Source organism: Ovis aries, chromosome 5 (assembly GCF_016772045.2).
Source record: "Ovis aries strain OAR_USU_Benz2616 breed Rambouillet chromosome 5, ARS-UI_Ramb_v3.0, whole genome shotgun sequence".
In the NCBI taxonomy this organism is placed as follows: Eukaryota; Metazoa; Chordata; class Mammalia; order Artiodactyla; family Bovidae; genus Ovis; species Ovis aries.
The window spans coordinates 14,991,020-15,009,673 of record NC_056058.1 but is presented as its reverse complement, the minus strand read 5'-3'; the positions used below and the strand labels follow the sequence as shown (position 1 = coordinate 15,009,673).

At 47.6% G+C, this 18,654-nt stretch overlaps 2 protein-coding genes across 2 annotated transcripts; one reads left to right on the top strand and one right to left on the bottom strand.

Annotated features, from left to right (window-relative positions):
* Positions 1–535: 535 nt before the first annotated feature.
* On the bottom strand, positions 536–1,480 carry LOC101105330 (olfactory receptor 2Z1). Its single transcript, XM_004009325.4, has one exon. It carries the CDS (start codon positions 1,478–1,480, stop codon positions 536–538), a length of 945 nt encoding a protein of 314 aa, XP_004009374.1.
* Positions 1,481–14,032: 12,552 nt separating this feature from the next.
* ACTL9 (actin like 9) lies at positions 14,033–15,283 on the top strand. Its single transcript, XM_004023176.4, has one exon. The coding sequence runs from the start codon at positions 14,033–14,035 to the stop codon at positions 15,281–15,283; it is 1,251 nt and encodes a 416-aa protein (XP_004023225.3).
* Positions 15,284–18,654: the final 3,371 nt, after the last annotated feature.

Sequence of the window (18,654 nt, the reverse complement as noted above, 5' to 3'; positions counted from 1 at the left end):
TATAATTATCAATTCAATAACAAGGAAGTCTCAAGTTTACAAAGTAGGGTCTTCCATTCATGCATGTGTGTTAGTCACTCAGTCATGTCAGACTCTTTGTGACCCCATGAACTGTAGCCTGCCAGGCTTCTCTGTCCATGGAAGTCTGGCAGGCAAGAATGCTGGAGTGTGTAACCATTCTCTTCTCCCAGGGGATCTTCCCGACCCAGAGATGGAACCTGAGTCTCCTGCATTGCAGGCAATTTCTTTACCATCTGAGCCACCAGGGAAGTCCCCCTTCCATTCATGTAAATGATGCTAAAAATAGGGCAAGAATCCACTAAAAGTATATTTCTTTTTAATACAGGACTGCTACTCTTGCTTCCCACAAGTCCATGGGAGAAAACATGAACCCAACACCTCAAGGGATGGGAAGAAGCTGGGCAGATACTTAGCCTTGGATCTAAGGTCTTAGCAGCTGCACCATAAATTGATACTTTGGTGAGACGGGTGGAATGGAGAACCACTAAGACCACACCCGCAGCTCCCTCTGTGATTATCGCTTTGCCCTGCGCCCAGCTCTGCGGAGAACCTTGACCAAGGCCATCCACACTTCCCGGTTCCTCAGGCTGTATATGAGGGGGTTGAGTGTGGGGGTGATAAGGCTGTAGAACAGGGAGACCGTGTTGTCCTGGTGTGGGCTGTGGTAGGCGCCCGGGACCATGTACATGAACGCGGCTGCGCCATAGAAGAGTCCCACTGCTGCGATGTGTGAAGAGCAGGTGGTGAAGGCTTTGCGGCGGGCCTCCTCTGAGCGCATACGTAGAACAGCCCCCAACACGTGGCCATAGGAGGTGACAATGAGGGATAGGGGAAGCACCAGGATCAGCACTCCCGAGGTGGACAGCGCCAGTTCATAGGCGGACGTGTCCGCACAGGAGAGCTTCAGCAGCGCGGGCACCTCACAAAAGAAGTGGTCCACGGTGTGCGAGGCACAGTAGGGGAAGTGCAGAGTGATGGAGGTCTGGATGCAGGCATTGAGCACACCCGCCAGCCAGGAGGAGATCACCATGAGCAGGCACACCTGGCACCTCATGAGCAGAGAATACTGCAGCGGGTGGCACACAGCCACATAACGGTCATAGGACATGAGGGCCAACAGGATGCCCTCAGCCACACCCATCAGCGTGAGGAAGAATATCTGAGCTGCACAACCCCCAAAGGAGATGGAGCCTTCTCCTTGCAGAAAGTCTGAGGCCATCTTGGGGATGGTGACCAGGGGGAAGCCAACATCAAACAGGGAAAGCTGACCGAGCAGAAAATACATCGGTGTGTGGAGCCGGGAGTCCACAAAGATCAGGAAGAGCAGAGTGGTATTGCCCAGAAGCCCCATGATAAACATGACAGCCACCAGGAAGAACAGTAGCTGAGGTGACCCTGAGCGGCTGAAGAGGCCCACCAGAATGAAGTCAGAGGCCACTGACTGATTCACATCTGTCATATTTTACACAACATACCTTTGCTGCAAGAAGAACTGGAGACCCATGGCAAGAAGCCCAAGTCGGGGCTGGTATATACGTCTCATCCCACGTGCCAATGGCTATTGATTGGTAAAAGCTGCCTGGAGTGCCATCTTGAGAAGAGCTATGAGGTCACAGCTAAGATTAATAGGTAAAAAAAAGCCATGATTGATTAGTGATGTCTGTCACATGTATGGAATGGGAAAACTGTAACTGGAACCTCTGAATGAGACACTTGGCCACACGCTGGTCAAAAGCTACCCACCTACTTTTTTTTTTTAATAATAGCAATATTTAGTTTTTCCCCTTTTTTAAACAATAATTTTTATTGGAATATAGTTGCTTTCAGCAGTAAAAGAATCTGCCTGCCTCGCAGGAGACATGTAGAAGACCTGGGTTCAACTCCTGGGTTGGGAAGATTCCCTAAGAAGGAATGGCAACCCTCTCCAGTATTCTCGCCTGGAGCATTCATGGACTGAGGAGCCTGGTGGGCTCTGGTTCATGGGATCAAAAAGAGTTGGACATGACTGAGTGACTCACACACACACACACACATAGTTGCTTTACAAAGTCGGGTTCCCACTGACTCTTGCAGTCCCAATTTCATGGTTCAAGTCAAAGACAGGAATACAATCCCTGTAGAACAATTCAATACCCCTCATCCCAGTGGTGCTGGGGCCAAAGCAGAAGCGATGTTCCAAAAGGACTGGTAAATAGATGGAGTTCAATCAACAAACCAAGCAAGAAAACAGAGAAAGATCTGGGTCCAGTGGCCTGGATGAGAATCTGGATCAAAGAGAAATCTGATGGGCAAGCACTGGGATCAAATTGATGGTCTGGGGACTTCCTTGGTAGTCCAGTCAAAAATTGTATTAAATAAATCCTGGGAATATCTCACTATTTCCACAGCTTCATAAAGAAAAACTTAAAAACTAATTCCTAACAATTTTCTGCCAATGTGGAACCAATCGATTACCTTAGCCACCAAGTTTCCCAGCTGGTAAAATAACTTTTACTGCATACTCATGTCAAGGGCTATTTAAAAGTCAGAATGAACCTAGTCTTGCTCTGTTCACTCACTATGCTCATCTTGAGAGGAGCTGACACCAAATGAGCACTAACTGTATAGTGGGTATCTGGTTATTTCACAGTTAACGCTTCAATATTCCAATACTTTGGCCAGCTGATTCAAAGAGCCGACTCATTGGAAAAGACTCTGATGCTGGGAAAGATCAAAGGCAAAAGGAGAAGAGGGTGGCAGAGGATGAGATGAGATAGTTAGATAGCATTACTGACTCAATGGACGTGAATCTGATCAAACTCTGGGAGACAGTGAAGGACAGGGGAGCCTGGAGTGCTGCAGTCCATGGGGTCACAAAGAGTCAAACATGGCTTCAGTCCAGTTCAGTTCAGTTGCTCAGTTGTGTCCGACTTTTTGTGACCCCATGAACCACAGCACACCAGGCCTCCCTGTCCATCACCAATTCCTGGAGTCCACCCAAACCCATGTCCATTGAGTCGGTGATGCCATCCAACCATCTCATCCTCTGTCGTCCGTTCTCCTCCTGCCCCCAATCCCTCCCAGCATCAGAGTCTTTTCAAATGAGTCAGCTCTCTGCATCAGGTGGCCAAAGTATTAGAGTTTCAGCTGCAGCACAGTCCTTCCAATGAACACTTAACTGATCTCCTTTAGGATGGACTGGTTTGATCTCCTTGCAGTCCAAGGGACTCTCAAGAGTCTTCTCCAACACCACAGTTCAAAAGCATCAATTCTTCAGTGCTCAGCTTTCTTCATAGTCCAACTCTTACATCCATACATTACCACTGGAAAAACCATAGCCTTGACTAGACGGACTTTTGTCAACAAAGTAATGTCTCTGCTTTTTAATATGCTGTCTAGGTTGGTCATAACTTTCCTTCCAAGGAGTAAGTGTCTTTTAATTTCATGGCTGCAATCACCATCTGCAGTGATTTTGGAGCCCAGAAAAATAAAGTCAGTCACTGTTTCCACTGTTTCCCCATCTATTTGCCAATTGCCAAAAGTGATGGGACCAGATGCCATGATCTTAGTTTTCTGAATGTTGAGCTTTAAGCCAACTCCACTTTCACTTTCATCAAGAGGCTTTTTAGTTCTTCTTCACTTTCTGCCATAAGGGTGGTGTCATCTGCATATCTGAGGTTATTGATATTTATCCCAGAAATCTTGATTCCAGCTTGTGCTTCCTCCAGCCCAGCATTCCTCATGATATACTCTTATAGAAGTTAAATAAGCAGGGTGACAATATACACCCTTGATGCATTCCTTTTCCTATTTGAAACCAGTCTGTTGTTCCATGTCCAGTTCTAACTGTTGCTTCCTGACCTGTATACAGGTTTCTCAAGAGGCAGGTCAGGTAGTCTGGTATTCCCATCTCTTTCAGAATTTTCCAGTTTATTGTGATCCACACAGTCAAAGGTTTTGGCATAGTCAATAAAGCAGAAATAGATGTTTTTCTGGACTGCTCTTGCTTTTTCCATGATCCAGCAGATGTTGGCAATTTGATTTCTGGTTCATCTGCCTTTTCTAAAACCAGCTTGCACAATAAATGCTGGAGAGGGTGTGGAGAAAGGGAACCCTCCTACACTGTTGGTGGGAATGCAAACTAGCACAACCACTATGGAAAACAGTGTGGAGATTCCTTAAAAAGTTGCAAATAGAACTGCCATATGACCCAGCAATCCCACTGCTGGGCATACACACCGAGGAAACCAGAATTGAAAGAGACACATGTACCCCAATGTTCATTGCAGCACTGTTTATAATAGCCAGGACATGGAAACAACCTAGATGTCCATCAGCAGATGAATGGATAAGAAAGCTGTGGTACATATACACAATGGAGTATTACTCGGCCATTAAAAAGAATACATTTGAATCAGTTCTGATGAGATGGATGAAACTGGAGCCGATTATATAGAGTGAAGTAAGCCAGAAAAAAACACCAATACAGTATACTAACACATATATGTATGAAGTTTAGAAAGATGGCAATGATGACCCTGTATGCAAGACAGCAAAAAAGACACAGATGTGTATAGCAGACTTTTGGACTCAGAGGGAGAGGGAGAGGGTGGGATGATTTGGGAGAATGGCATTGAAACATGTATACTATCATGTAAGAATCGAATCACCAGTCTATGTCCGATGCAGGATACAGCATGCTTGGGGCTGGTGCACAGGGATGACCCAGAGGGATGTTGTGGGGAGGGAGGTGGGAGGGGGGTTCATGTTTGGGAAGGCATGTACACCCGTGGTGGATTCATGTCAATGTATGGCAAAACCAATACAGTATTATAAAGTAAAATAAAGTAAAAATAAAAAGGTTTTTTTAATTAATTAATTAATTTTAAAAAATAAAATAAAATAATAAAACCAGCTTGCACATCTGGAAGTTCACAGTTCACATACTATTGAAGCCTGGCTTGGAGAATTTTGAGCATTACTTCACTAGCATGTGAGATGAGTGCAATTGTGCGGTAGTTTGAGCATTCTTTGGCATTGCCTTTCTTTGGGATTGGAATGAAAACTTACCTTTTCCAGTCCTGTGGCCACTGCTGAGTTTTCCATATTTGCTGACATATTGAATGCAGCACTTTCACAGCATTATCTTTCAGGATTTGAAATAGCTCACCTGGAATTCTATCACCTCCACTAGCTTTGTTCATAGTGATGCCTCCTAAGGCCCACTTGACTTCACATTCCAGGATGTCTGGTTCTAGGTGAGTGATCACACCATGTTGATTATCTGGGTTGTTAAGATCTTTTTTGTACAGTTCTTCTGTGTATTCTTGCCACTTCTTCTTAATATCTTATACTTCTGTTAGGTCCCTACCATTTCTGTCCTTTATTGAGCCCATGTTTGCATGAAGTGTTCCCTTGGTATCTCTAATTTTCTTGCGCTTTGCTGGAGCAGCCATGAAGAGATACCCCACGTCCAAGGTAAGAGAAACCCAAGTAAGACAGTAGACACTGAGAGAGGGCATGAGAAGGCAGACAGACTGAAACCACAATCACAGACAACTAGCCAATCTGATCACATGGACCACAGACTTTTCTAACTCAGTGAAACAAAGCCATGCCATGTGGGGCCACCCAGGATGGTCGGGTCATGGTGGAGAGGTCTGACAGAATGTGGTCCACTGGAAAAGGAAATGGAAAACCACTTCAGTATTCCTACCTTTAGAACCCCATGAATAGTATGAAAAGGCAAAAAGATAAGACACTGAAAGATGAGCTCCCAAGGTTGGTATGTGCCCAATATGCTACTGGAGATCAGTGGAGAAATAACTTCAGAAAGAATGAAGGGATGGAGCCAAAGCAAAAACAACACCCAGTTGTGGATGAGACTGGTAATAGAAGCAAGTTTTGATGCTGTAAAGAGCAATATTACATAGAAACCTGGAATGTTAGGTCCATGAATCAAGGTAAATTGAAAGTGGCAAGAGTGAACATCGACATTCTAGGAATCAGCTAACTAAGATGGACTGGAATGGGTGAATTTAACTCAGATGACCATTATATCTACTACTGTGAGCAGGAATCCCTTAGAAGAAATAGAGTAACCATCATAGTCAACAAAAGAGTCCGAAATGCAGTACTTCGATGCAATCTCAAAAATGACAGAATGATCTCTGTTCATTTCCAAAGCAAACCATTCAATATCACCGTGATCCAAGTCTTTGCCCCAACCAGTAACATTGAAGAAGCTGAAGTTGAATGGTTCTATGAAGACCTACAAGACCTTACAGAACTAACACCCAAAAAAGATGTCCTTTCCATTACAGGGGACTGGAATGCAAAAGTAGGAAGTCAAGAAACACCTGGAGTAACAGGCAAATTTGGCCTTGGAGTACAGAATGAAGCAGGGCAAAAGCTAATAGAGTTCTGCGAAGAGAACACACTGGTCATAGCAAACACCCTTTTCCAACAACACAAGAGAAGACTCTACACATGGACATCACCAGATGGTCAACACTGAAATCAGATTGATTATGTTCTCTGCAGCCAAAGATGGAGAAGCACTATACAGTCAGCAAAAACAAGACCGGGAGCTGACTGTGGCTCAGATCATGAACTCCTTATTGCCAAATTCAGACTGAAATTGAAGAAAGTGGGGGAAACCACTAGATCATTCAGATATGACCTAAATCAAATCCCTTATGACTATACAGCGGAAGTGAGAAATAGATTTAAGGGTCTAGATCTGATAGACAGAGTGCCTGATGAACTATGGACAGAGGTTCATGACACTGTACAGGAGACAGGAATCAAGACCATCCCCAAGAAAAATAAATGCAAAAAAGCAAAATAGCTGCCTGAGGAGGCCTTACAAATAGCTGTGAAAAGAAGAGAAGTGAAAAGCAAAGGAGAAAAGGAAAGATATACCCATTTGAATGCAGAGTTCCAAAGAATAGCAAGGAGAGATAAGGAAACCTTCCTCAGGAAAACAATAGACATGGCTTAGCAACTGAACAAAAACAAGCTTCAACCTTCAAGTCCTGGTGAGGGATAGTGTGGGTGGTTACACAAAAATTTGAATATACTTAATGCCATTAACAGTACACTACAGTGGTCTAAATGGTAATTTTTATGTATTAAAAGTATGTATTGGAAAAATCCTGATGCTGGGAAAGATTAAAGGCAGGAGGAGGAGGGGACAACAGAGGATGAGATGATTAGATAGCATCACGGACTCAATGGGTATGAATTGGAGCTAACTCCAGAAGACTGTGAAAGACAGAGAAGGAAGCCTGGTGTGCTGCAGTCCATAGGGCCTCAAAGAATCGGACACAATTGAGCAACTGAACAACAACAATACAGATTTTATAACAATAAAAAAAGAAACACTGACTATAGGTCTTGCTGTTTTTCTGTATTTTTTGGATGAGAAACAGATATTCAGAGAAGTCTGGTGACTTGTCCAGCAAGAAGTAACCGAATCAAGATTTGAACAAAATAAGGATCTGATTCCAAAGTTCCCATTTTTCCCTTTGCATTCTACGCACTCCTCCCAAGCACTGTAGTTATGCATTTCAGATTTGTTATACACACTCACACACTCAGTCCTGTGTGCCTGCAAACTCACCCTTCCTTCCAGGATTCCCAGGTGGTCCCACTGTTGATGCATCTTTAAAGAGATGGGTTCTAAACCTCTGGGGTTTTGGAATCTCTAGCCTGAAGTTCTTTGGTGGCTAGAGACTCTGATTGTGATTCCCTTGTGTCCTAAGCTTTCGATAAACTCGTTCTCCTACAAAATCTCTCTTGGAAAAAAATTTCCAACCTCCTCCAAGAGCTGGGCCCAGCTAGCCAGGATTCACTCAAATCTGGGCTGGATTATCTTACTGTGACTCACAACAATGCTTCTCATTTGGGTCGAAGAGGATCCCCTTTGGCAAGTTTCTAAACTGTATATTACCTCTTCCTTTCCCCATTTTCCTGCATAATGCCAAAATTTGCATCTGGGGGGCCTTCTGCTGATGCTGAGTGACCTGGGGAAAGAGACTGACATTATTCACTTTCTGGTTGCCCTTAAAACTCTCACATCTCTCCACCATGACCAGATAAGATCTGGACTCTTCATCCTCTTAATAATCAGAACCCTGTCACTGACATTGTTGATTTAATCTTCACATTCAATTACCCCATCTCAATGATCCACAACAGATCTTGTTCAATAAACAGTAGGCAAACGAACACATTCTGTGAGGGAAACACTATTGTGTTGGAACTAATGTTATTGACAAATGGGTTGAGAGAGGGTGAGTGACTTAACTAATGTCACACAGCTGTTAAGAAAGCAGGCTAGGATTTGGAATCTGTCTAAAGGAGTCCAAATTCTGAGCACTCTCAACTCTGCATGCTGCCTCTTTCTTAAAGAAAAAGCTCCACTCTTCTGCCCAGGAGCTCAGAACTGAGAATTCCTCAAAGAATTCTTGTGGATGGCCAGTCCTCAGAAAGTGAGCTAAAGGTGCCCCCAACCCATGCCAGACAAGTTGTTCTGGCACTGGCTCCGAGACCATGGTCAGGTACCAGTGCTTGGCAGCTTCCAAGAGCTTCTCTAGAAAGTCAGCATGGGTTGACATTCAACATGGATTGCACATCAATAAAGATGACTTTCTGCTGTCTGGAGGACTGACCTTCTTGGGTTCATAACAACAAAGACAGACAGGGAATTAATAAGTATTCAATGTAATAAGATAGCTGCCTTCCAGTTGGCGAATATCAAAGAAATAGACAAGAACCCATCTTTCCATTCAAATATCTACATTGACTCAAGCCAGTATATCCATGGAAAACTTAGTCAGTATTTGGCTCCATCCCACCACTAATGCCTAACTTCTAAATCAGGCCTGCATCCCCAAGACCCCCAGAAGGCTGGCTGAGTTCCAAGTCCTCTGCCCCACTTACCAAGGTCTGTGTGTAGACTGAAGAACCTTTCTCATCACCCCATTTGCATGTCAACACCCTTCTTCTAGGATTGTCCCTGATAAAACCTCCCTGGATTCCAGTGCCATGGGTTTCACCAGGGTTTCCCCTGTCTCTGCAGACTTAGATGTCATCATCTAGGAGCTGAGGCTCCAGAGAGCACTGTTGCCTCAGCAATCCCTCTGGGTCTTTCTGCTAGAGGGACAATGAGTTGCAGCAGAAGCCAAGAAGCCTGGCTATTTGGATTGTCCCTGGAGGATAATGGAAAAACATTCACTCAGCTCAACCAAAGGCAGGATGGGCATCACTGGTGTGGATCTTTGTGTGTGAGAGATATCCAAGCCCTTCTTTGGGCATCTAATTAGGAGGAAGGGATGCGGCAATGCATTACTGCCAATGGGCCCCATGCTCAAAAGAAAAAAAGCAATTCTGAAGTCCAGGATATTTCCTCTGCATTAAATAATGAGACAATGATGGTAGGGGAACAGTCAGGAGACAGTTTTCCTAGGTCAGGAAATTCCTTCCTCTAAACTCCATTCTTGAGGGGCCTTTAAGATTCAGGAGATACAATGGTCTAGACACAGATGTTTCTAGTGTTGAGAGTTTATTTTGTGCCCATGGCCAGAGCTTAGGGTAAGGACAGAGATCAGAGAGCCAGGCTACCCGGATCACGGATGCTCACGGCAAGAATTCACAGAAGCGGCCAAGACAGAGTGAGTTACTGTTAGGGGACACACACTGATTGAAACTGCCCTCCCTGGCCAGGCACCATAGTAACCATTTGCATGAGTTGTTTTACAACAGGAGGTCCTGGTAAGGAACACAGAACTAATAAGCCACCGCCAACTGGAAGAGTTCAGGGAATGTCAAAAGGAGACACCACCTGTCCAACCACCTCCCAGAATCCTTCTCATTGGCATCCATCTTGGCTGAACAAGGCGTGCACCACCAGAAAGGACTCTGAGACAGAATGATTGGCTGAAGACACCCCAGAAACAAATCCCATCACCATAAAAGCATTCCCTTACCCTACTGTTCTCTGCCCAGGCGCCCTTTCCCAATAAAATCTCTTGCTTTGTCAGCACATGTGTCTCCTTGGACAATTCATTTCCAAGTGTCAGACAAGAGCCCAGTTTCGGGCCCTGGAAGGGGTCCTCCTTCCTACAACATTACCAAGTGTGCTGCTCGAAACAAAGCTGAAAGGGATCAAAAGGTTCATTCTTCCAGGAATAAAATAAACAAGTCAGGGGGCTGCAATGTACAGAGTGGTGACTATGGTTAATAATATTGTGTTGCATGTTTGAAAGTTGCTTAGAGAGTAGATCTTTTAATTTTTTTTTAAATTTATTTGGCTGTGCTGAGTCTTATTGTGGCATATGGGATCAAGCTCCCTGACCGGGGATCTAGCTGCCCTGTATTGGGAGCACAGTCTTAGCCACTGGACCACCAGGGAAGTCCCTAAGAGAGTGTCTCTTAAAAGTTCTCATCATGAGGGAAAAAAAAAAGTGTAACTATGTATGGGGACAGACGTGAATTAGATTCATTGTGGTGAATATTTTGCAATATATACAAATAATGAATCATATTGAACACTTGAAGCAATATTTTGCCAAAAGTTTTCACTTTGTCTCAGGTTCAAAGGATTTGTTAACAAATAAGCCTCTTACTATATACAAATAAATAATACAGGTATTTATTAGAGAATTATCTAGCTTACTTTCAACATACTAACATTAAAAGAAAAGAGAAATAGAAAGAGCAGAGAATACATCATCAAATTGGGTTTTGACCGACATCCAGACTTCCAACAATGCTGGGAAGTTTTGTGTCACAGGAAAGGATCCCAGGCAGCTTGTCATACCACCTTACTCCATGGCCTACTTTAGCATTGATCTCACTGCTTTCTACCTAAGTCTTTTAAAGCTTCACGATTCAGCATAAGGTACAACCAAATTTTATGAACTGGATTTGACATTCATCATGAAATGATCTTTTCAAACTCTAGACCAGTACTCAAAGCAGTGGTGACAGTCCGCATGGAGATATAGAGCTTGCACCAGAAAGTTATATAGTACACTGCTTCCTTCATTGAGAAATGCTTGCTGTGTAAGAAATATCAGTAGAATGAAAGTTCAGTGATATTGACTTATTATCACAATATTATCAACCATAGTCACCACTCTGTACATTGCAGCCCCCTGACTTGTTTGTTTTATTCCTGGAAGAATGAACCTTTTGATCCCTTTCAGCTTTGTTTCTTCTAGAGCTCCTTTCTCTTCAAGAAACGGTAACAGTCCATGAACCACAATTTGAGTAAAACTGTCGTAGACCATAGACACGTGCTGGTAAGGTACCTGTTATTAGCCATTTCTGTATAGCTGGTACCCAAGGCGCATGGACACATCAATATTTATTGATGCAGACAGGAGGTTGGAAAGAGAAAATGAGATATGGAGAAGTGGCTGGTGGGTCTCGGATTCTCAACACCTACCACACTGGTGTGCATCAAAGACGGATGGGTGGGGGAGTGACCGAGATGACAGAGTAGGAAGACCTGAGTTTGCCTCTTCCCAAAGGCATATTGAGACTGCAACTATTTACAGAGCAGCTATAGATGAGGAAGGCCTGAAGACTGACAGAGAAAATCTTCTACATCTAAAGATAGAAAGAAGGAACCACAGGGGAATTCCCTGGTGGTACAGTGGTTAACATTCCACACTTTTGACACAGGGGATGTGGATTCCATCCCTGGTCAGGGAACTAAGATCCCATGTGCCACATGGCCAAAAAAACAAAAAGTATGCCAATATCATCATCATAATTTTTTTTTAAAAAAAGAAGGAACCACAATGAAATGGGTAGGAAGGGCAAAGATGTGGTATAGTCAAGACCCATACACCTGGATAGATGACCCACAAATGGGAGAATAATTACAGTTACAGATGTTCTCCCCCAAGAAGCAATGGGTTTGAGATCCACATTGGAGGTGGGGGGTGAGGGGGGAGATGGGATGATTTTTTTCCCCAGCTTTACTGAGATATAATTGACATATAACACTGTCAGTTTAAGTGTATGTATTGATTTGATTGCCCAGTAGGACCCGAAACTCCAGTACTTTGGCCACCTCATACGAAGAGTTGACTCACTGGAAAAGACTCTGATGCTGGGAGGGATTGGGGGCAGGAGGAGAAGGGGACGACAGAGGATGAGATGGCTGGATGGCATCACTGACTCGATGGACATGAGTCTGGCTGAACTCTGGGAGTTGGTGATGGACCGGGAGGCCTGGCGTGCTGCAATTCATGGGGTCGCAAAGAGTCAGACACGACTGAGCAACTGAACTGAACTGAACTGATTGATCTGATACAATTACATATTGCAAAATGCTTCCCTGGTGGCTCAGAGGTTAAAGCGTCTGCCTCCAATGCGGGAGACCAGGGTTCGATCCTTGGGTCGGGAAGATCCCCTGGAGAAGGAAATGGCAATCCACTTCAGTATTCTTGCCTGGAGAATCCCGTGGATGGAGAAGCTTAGTAGGTTACAGTGCACGGGGTCGCAAAGAGTCGGACACGACTGAGCTACTTCACCGACTTCACCTTACCACCATCTACTATCTTGCATAATTATCATTTCTTTTTTGAGGTGAAACACCAGCATGAGTGCTAAGTCACTTCAGTCATGTTCGACTCTATGCAACCCTATGTAGTGTAGCCAGCCAGGCTCCTCTGTCCATGAGGTTCTCCAGGCAACGATATTGGAGTGGGTTGCCATGCCCTCCTCCAGGGGATCTTCTCAACCTAGAGAGTGAATGCACGTCTCCTGTGTCTCCGGCATCGATAGGGAAATTCTTTACCACTGAGCCATCTGGATCTATTTCACTGTTGATGTTTTTCACTCGTTTAGTTGTGTCTAACTCTTTGTGACCCCAGGGATGGTAGCCTGCCAGGCTCCCCTGTCCATAGGATTATCCAGGGAAGAATACTGAAGTGGGTTGCCATTTCCTACTTCAGGGGATCTTGCCGACAGAGGGATCGAACTCACAGACCTGCATTGGCAGGTGGATTCTTTACTGTTGTGCCACCTGGGAAGCCCTATCTATCCTGAAAGCTCCCTTCTGTATCCCCCAGTCACTCCCTTCCACCAAGAGAAAGCAGATAAAGTCCCTGCAGTGAAGGCAGACAGCTCCTACCACCACCAGGCAGGAAAGAGAGGGAGAGGGAATCAAGGAAGACTTACAGGAGGAGGTGTTTTCCTGCTGTGAATTGAAGAGCAAATTCCTGCCCTGCAGGAATGGAAAGGGAGGCTGTTTCAGGCAGCAGGAAGAGCAGAAATGTCAAAGAATCTAGTGTAGGGGGTGTCTGTGTCTCTCTGTGCCTCCCATCCCAGGCTGGTTTCTGTTTCCCCTGGGAAAACAAAAAGCTGGGACTTCCCTGGTGGTGCAGTGGCTAAAGCTCTACGTTCCCAGTGCCCAGGGCCCAGGTTCAATCCCTGGTCAGGGAACTAGATCCCACATGCTGCAATGAAAGACCCCACACAGCTAAATAAATAGATATGTACTTTAAAAGTACTTAAAGAAATCAAAGTCACCCTAACGCCAACCACTTTCTGATTAGTATTCTAAGGATTGATATTTTAATATTCTAAGGAGAACTGTGAGTAGCTCTTAGAGACCACACTATAAATAACTTCAAGACAAGGCATCAAGAGAAGGATTTCTGGGTCTTACTGAATCAGGGCGCTGGGTCAGAGGTTCCTCTTTGGACGCCTTCTAGTTTATTCCTTCTCCAAATTTGGCACTGGGGTGGGTGGGTGAGGGTAGGGAGAATTCAGAATAGATGAATACACTGGGGATTTTCTGCAGAAAGGAAGGGTCCACCCCTACCCCCACCCCCCACTTCTGAATTGTGAGCAACAGAATGATGTCACAGACCCCCAGCCCAGCCCCTTCTCCCTCTCTCTGCCTGTGCTTGCCCCAGGCCCAGCCTCTCCACTCCCACCCCCACCCCTACCCGCACCCCAGAGGAAAGTAGTCAGCTTTGCCAAGCAGCCCAGGCAACTACTCACAGCTATGGATCCAAATCAGAGCAACCTCTCGGAACCCCAAGCCTCCCCGGAGATCCCCAAGCCTTGCCTGAACCTCGGCTCAATCCTGGCAAACAGCACCCTCCCTCAGGAACCCCCCAGCATGGTGGGCGACAGACTGCCCCCAAAGACCGGGGCGGTGGTCATCGACATGGGCACAGGTACGTGTAAGGTGGGCTTCGCCGGGCAGGCCCGGCCCACCTACACCGTGGCCACCATCGTCGGCTGCCAGCCCCAGAAACCGGCCACCTCAGGGCAGCCGGTGATGGAAACCTTCATCGGCGAAGCAGCCCGCAAACGCCCGGAGCTGACGCTGGTGCAGCCCGTGCACAGCGGCATCGTGGTGGACTGGGATGCGGCCGAGCTCATCTGGCGCCACATGCTGGAGCATGACCTCCGCGTGGCCACCCGCGACCACCCGCTGCTGTTCTCCGACCCGCCCTTCAGCCCCTCCACCAACCGCGAGAAGCTGGTGGAGGTGGCTTTTGAGTCGCTGAGCTCCCCGGCCATGTACGTGGCTTCTCAATCAGTGCTGTCGGTCTACGCACACGGGCGGGTCAGCGGGTTGGTGGTGGACACGGGCCACGGAGTCACCTACACCGTGCCCGTCTTCCAAGGCTACAACCTGCCCCACGCCACAGAGCGCCTGGATCTGGCGGGCACCCACCTGACCGCCTTCCTGGCGGAGATGCTGCTCGGCTCCGGGCTACCCCTGGGGCAGCAGGACCTGGACACAGTGGAGAACATCAAGCACAGATATTGCTACGTGGCCCCGGACTTCCTGAAGGAACAGGCCCGGCCAGAGCTGGAATGCCGCCGGACCCTGAAGCTGCCAGACGGACGGACGGTCACGCTGGGCAAAGAGCTGTTCCAGTGCCCCGAGTTGCTGTTCAGTCCTCCAGAGATCCCAGGGCTGTCCCCCGTGGGCGTCCCCACCATGGCCCAACAGAGCCTCTCCAAGGTGGCCGCGGAGCTGCGGACCGACTTGGCCCAGAACGTGCTCCTGTGCGGGGGCTCTTCGCTGTTCACCGGGTTCAAGGCGCGCTTCCAAACGGAACTGCTCCGCAGTCTGCCACCAGAGGCACACGTGGTGGTGATGGCCCAGCCAAGCAGAAATTTCTCTGTGTGGATCGGGGGCTCCATCCTGGCCTCGCTGCGCACCTTCCAGTCCTGCTGGGTCCTGCGGGAGCAATACGAGGAACAGGGGCCCTACATCGTGTACCGCAAATGCTACTGACTGGGGGCGGGGGTGGGTGTGGGCGAGGTGGGGTGGCGGGGAGGCAGTCCTGAGCAGTAAAGTTTCTGCTACCCAAGCTGGTTCCGTCCTGCCTTCGCCCAGGTCCACTGCTGGACCCATCCCGAGGCACCTGGTTCCCACGCCACAGACTTACCTTCCCCCACTCCAGGCAGTCTGCCTCTCAAGATATCTCTGGTTCTGCCCTGCCTGCACTCACCTCCCATGAAAGTGAAAATTTTTAATCGCTCAGTCGTGTCCGATTCTTTGCGACCCTACGGACTGTATCCTTCCAGGCTCTTCTCTGTCCATGGGATTCTCCAGGCAAGAATAGTGGAGTGAATAACCATTCCCTTCTCCAGGGGATCTTCCTGACCCAGGGATCGAGCCCGTGTCTCCCACATTGCAGGCTGAGATTCTGGTCTCAGCCACCAGGGAAGCCCCATGAGACACCCCAATTCTGACTTGCAGAACCCCTTCCCCCACAATCAGTCCACACTGCACACACACATACCATCATGTCTTAACTCTGTGAAACCCAGCTTCCATGATCCTAGTCTCCTCCAACACTCAGGTTGGGGTCTACTTCCCAGGCCCATCCACAAAGACATATCTGGTTCTGGGCACCTCAAATCCACCCTCTCATTGGTCTCTCAGTTCTCATTATCCAAAATTTTCGGACACCCTGATGTCCTGAACATCCCCCCAAGGACTGAACCCCCACACCCATTACAAAGATCCCAATTCTGACCCTCAGGGTCTCTCCCTACAGTGACTCACTAAAGAATGCCATGTTCAAAGCTCATCCCCTAAGTTCCACCTCTGCCCACCCTGCATGATCTGTTTTCCCAAACTTCTTTCATCCAGATGCTCCCACAACCCCACGCCATCTGTACTCCCAAAGGACACCATGCTCTGAGACCACCACATCCCCCCCCAACCCCAAGGATGGTGCCCTCCCTCTGTTCTCAGCCCTCCCTCTTGCTCTGCAACTCCCCCAGAAACCCTCCTACATGGTTTCTCAGTGTACTTCCGGATCCCATTCTTCAGCCCCTAGAATGATCCCAGGAAAGCTCCGGTCTCCAGGACCATCCTGTGATGATCGCATTAACACCCTAGGCTGACCCTTGTGTTCTGATTCTCCAGCTGCTTCCCCAAAGACACTTTCCCAGGGCTGCCCTATGGTGAGCCCCAGAACACCCACCCTGGGGTTCTCAGACACCCCAGAACTCACTCACAGGACCACCCCCCAAGGTCCCATCCCTTTAATTGAGACACCAATGGCCAGTGACATTCACAAGAGCTGCCCAAGACAATGTAACCCTGAGGCAGATGCTCGGGGTGGGGTGGGGGGCGCTCCCCCTGGACCCTGACTCCCTCCTGCCACCCCCATACAAGTCTGCAGGGGCCTATCATCCTGGGCTGTCCATTCCCATTCCTTCCATTCCACTAGTAATTCATTCCAAGTTAACTCCATCTCCCCAAACCTCCTACTATGCCACTCCAGGGACTTTCTCGGGGACCTGCCTGAGGACATCCTAGGTGGTCTCTCGTACCCCACCTGCTGGGGAGGGGCCAGACATTCTCCCCACAGGGTGCCCTCAGTCCCCTCCACTCCACCCTGCCACCCTCATCCTCAGACACCTGGGCCCCTGCTGGAGGCAAGACCCTTTGCCTTTATGCCATCCAGCCTGGTGAATATCAGGACCCCTGGACACATCCTCCCAGTGTATCAACAGAATTAAGCCTGAGCTGCCAGAGCTTTATCCATGTTTACGTTGGTTCCAAGGGATCCTTCATTCATTCCTTCAACCAACCATTATTTACTGAGCATCACTGCCTGTTCTTGTCTCTCCCTGGGTCTTTCTGTGAGTCTCTTTGTTTTGGATTTTTATTTGCAAACTGGATGTGGCCCTCTGAATCACCGCCTAGCACTACTTCTTTTTTTTTTTTTTAACAGTTAAAAAAAATTTTTTTTTAATTTATTTGGCTGCACCGGGTCTTAGTTGCAGCATGTGGGACCTAATTCCCTGACCAGGGATCGAACCTGTGGCCCGCCACTGTGGGACTACAGGCAAAGTCTTAGCCAAGACCACCGGGGAACTCCCGAGAGGTTAGGAAGTGGTGAGGGGAACTGCTCATTCTTCCCACCAGGGGGCAGCCTCTCCAAACACAAGGCTACTGGGGAGCGCAGCACGGAATTTAGAACCACAATGACGGCAGCAAACCTGGCACCCTAGACCCACCCACACCACAATATCAGGGCACTGCCAGGCACACACACACACAGAGAAGCGATGTGGGACAGGCTGAGTCTCAGAAACCACAGAAACTGATGATGCAGAAATCCCCACGACCCTTGGGCTGCTGGGAAACCCAAAGGACTCTCATTTAGACCAGACTAAGCTTCTCCCAGCTCCAAACCTTCCCTGGGACAGAGATTTGCTCTACAACCCTCTGGAAATGTGCCTCTCCCACTTGCATACTCCTGGGAACGGGGAGCTCACTGCTTCAAATCTGTTAGAAATCACAGTTCCTCCCAGGAGTCTTAGGTAAAACTCTGCACTCTGCTTGCCACCTTCAATCCAGAGCACTGAGGGCTACAGAGACTCTGAGTTCCCCCCAACTCAGGTGCATGAACACCCGTGGAGTCTGCTCTCTCCCAAACCCAACATCATCAAATTTTCCCACTTCTGGTTTTAAGTCATTCACGCATCCAGTCCAGAAACATTCACTGGCCGCCCACTACATGTCTGGCATTCTACTCAAATCTAAGGAAACCGCAGGGAACAAGAAATGCAGTCTCAGCCTACCAAACCCTCCTTGGAAGGTCTTACCAGAGAAAATGGATTGATCACTTTCCATCAGTTTCCCACTGGCTGATATCTGTTCCACACACTGACCCGCAAGTCCTTCCCTTCTTTTTTTTTTAAGTAATTTGTGTATTCATGGGTCTTTGTTGCTCCGCGTGGGCTTTCCCCAGGTGCAGCGAGCTGGGGCTACAGTCAAGTCGCAGTGCACGGGCTTCTCACCGCAGTGACTTCTCTTGTTGTGGAGCACAGGCTTTACAGCGTGGGCTCAGTAGTTGCAGAGCACGGGCTCCGTTGCTCCAAGGCATGTGGGATCTTCCCCAACCAGGGATCAAGCCCATCTCCCCTGCATTAGTAGGTGGATTCCTAACCATTGGACCACCAGGAAAGTTCCAGTACTTTCCTTCTTGTGGCTTCAAAACCACCCACTTCCTTCCTTCACACCCCAGCCCAGTTCCCTTCATTGCTCACTTGGAAGATCAGGGGATCCTCCTCACTGGCACTTTGATCGACCCTCTCACCTTCCAGAAGAACTTGCAGAGGATTTTTGCAAAATGCAACTTA

Bases quoted from the DNA above. Each gene is read 5' to 3' on its own strand.
- LOC101105330 (XM_004009325.4), bottom strand. From the start codon at position 1,480: ATGACAGATGTGAATCAGTCAGTGGCCTCTGACTTCATTCTGGTGGGC.
- ACTL9 (XM_004023176.4), top strand. From the start codon at position 14,033: ATGGATCCAAATCAGAGCAACCTCTCGGAACCCCAAGCCTCCCCGGAG.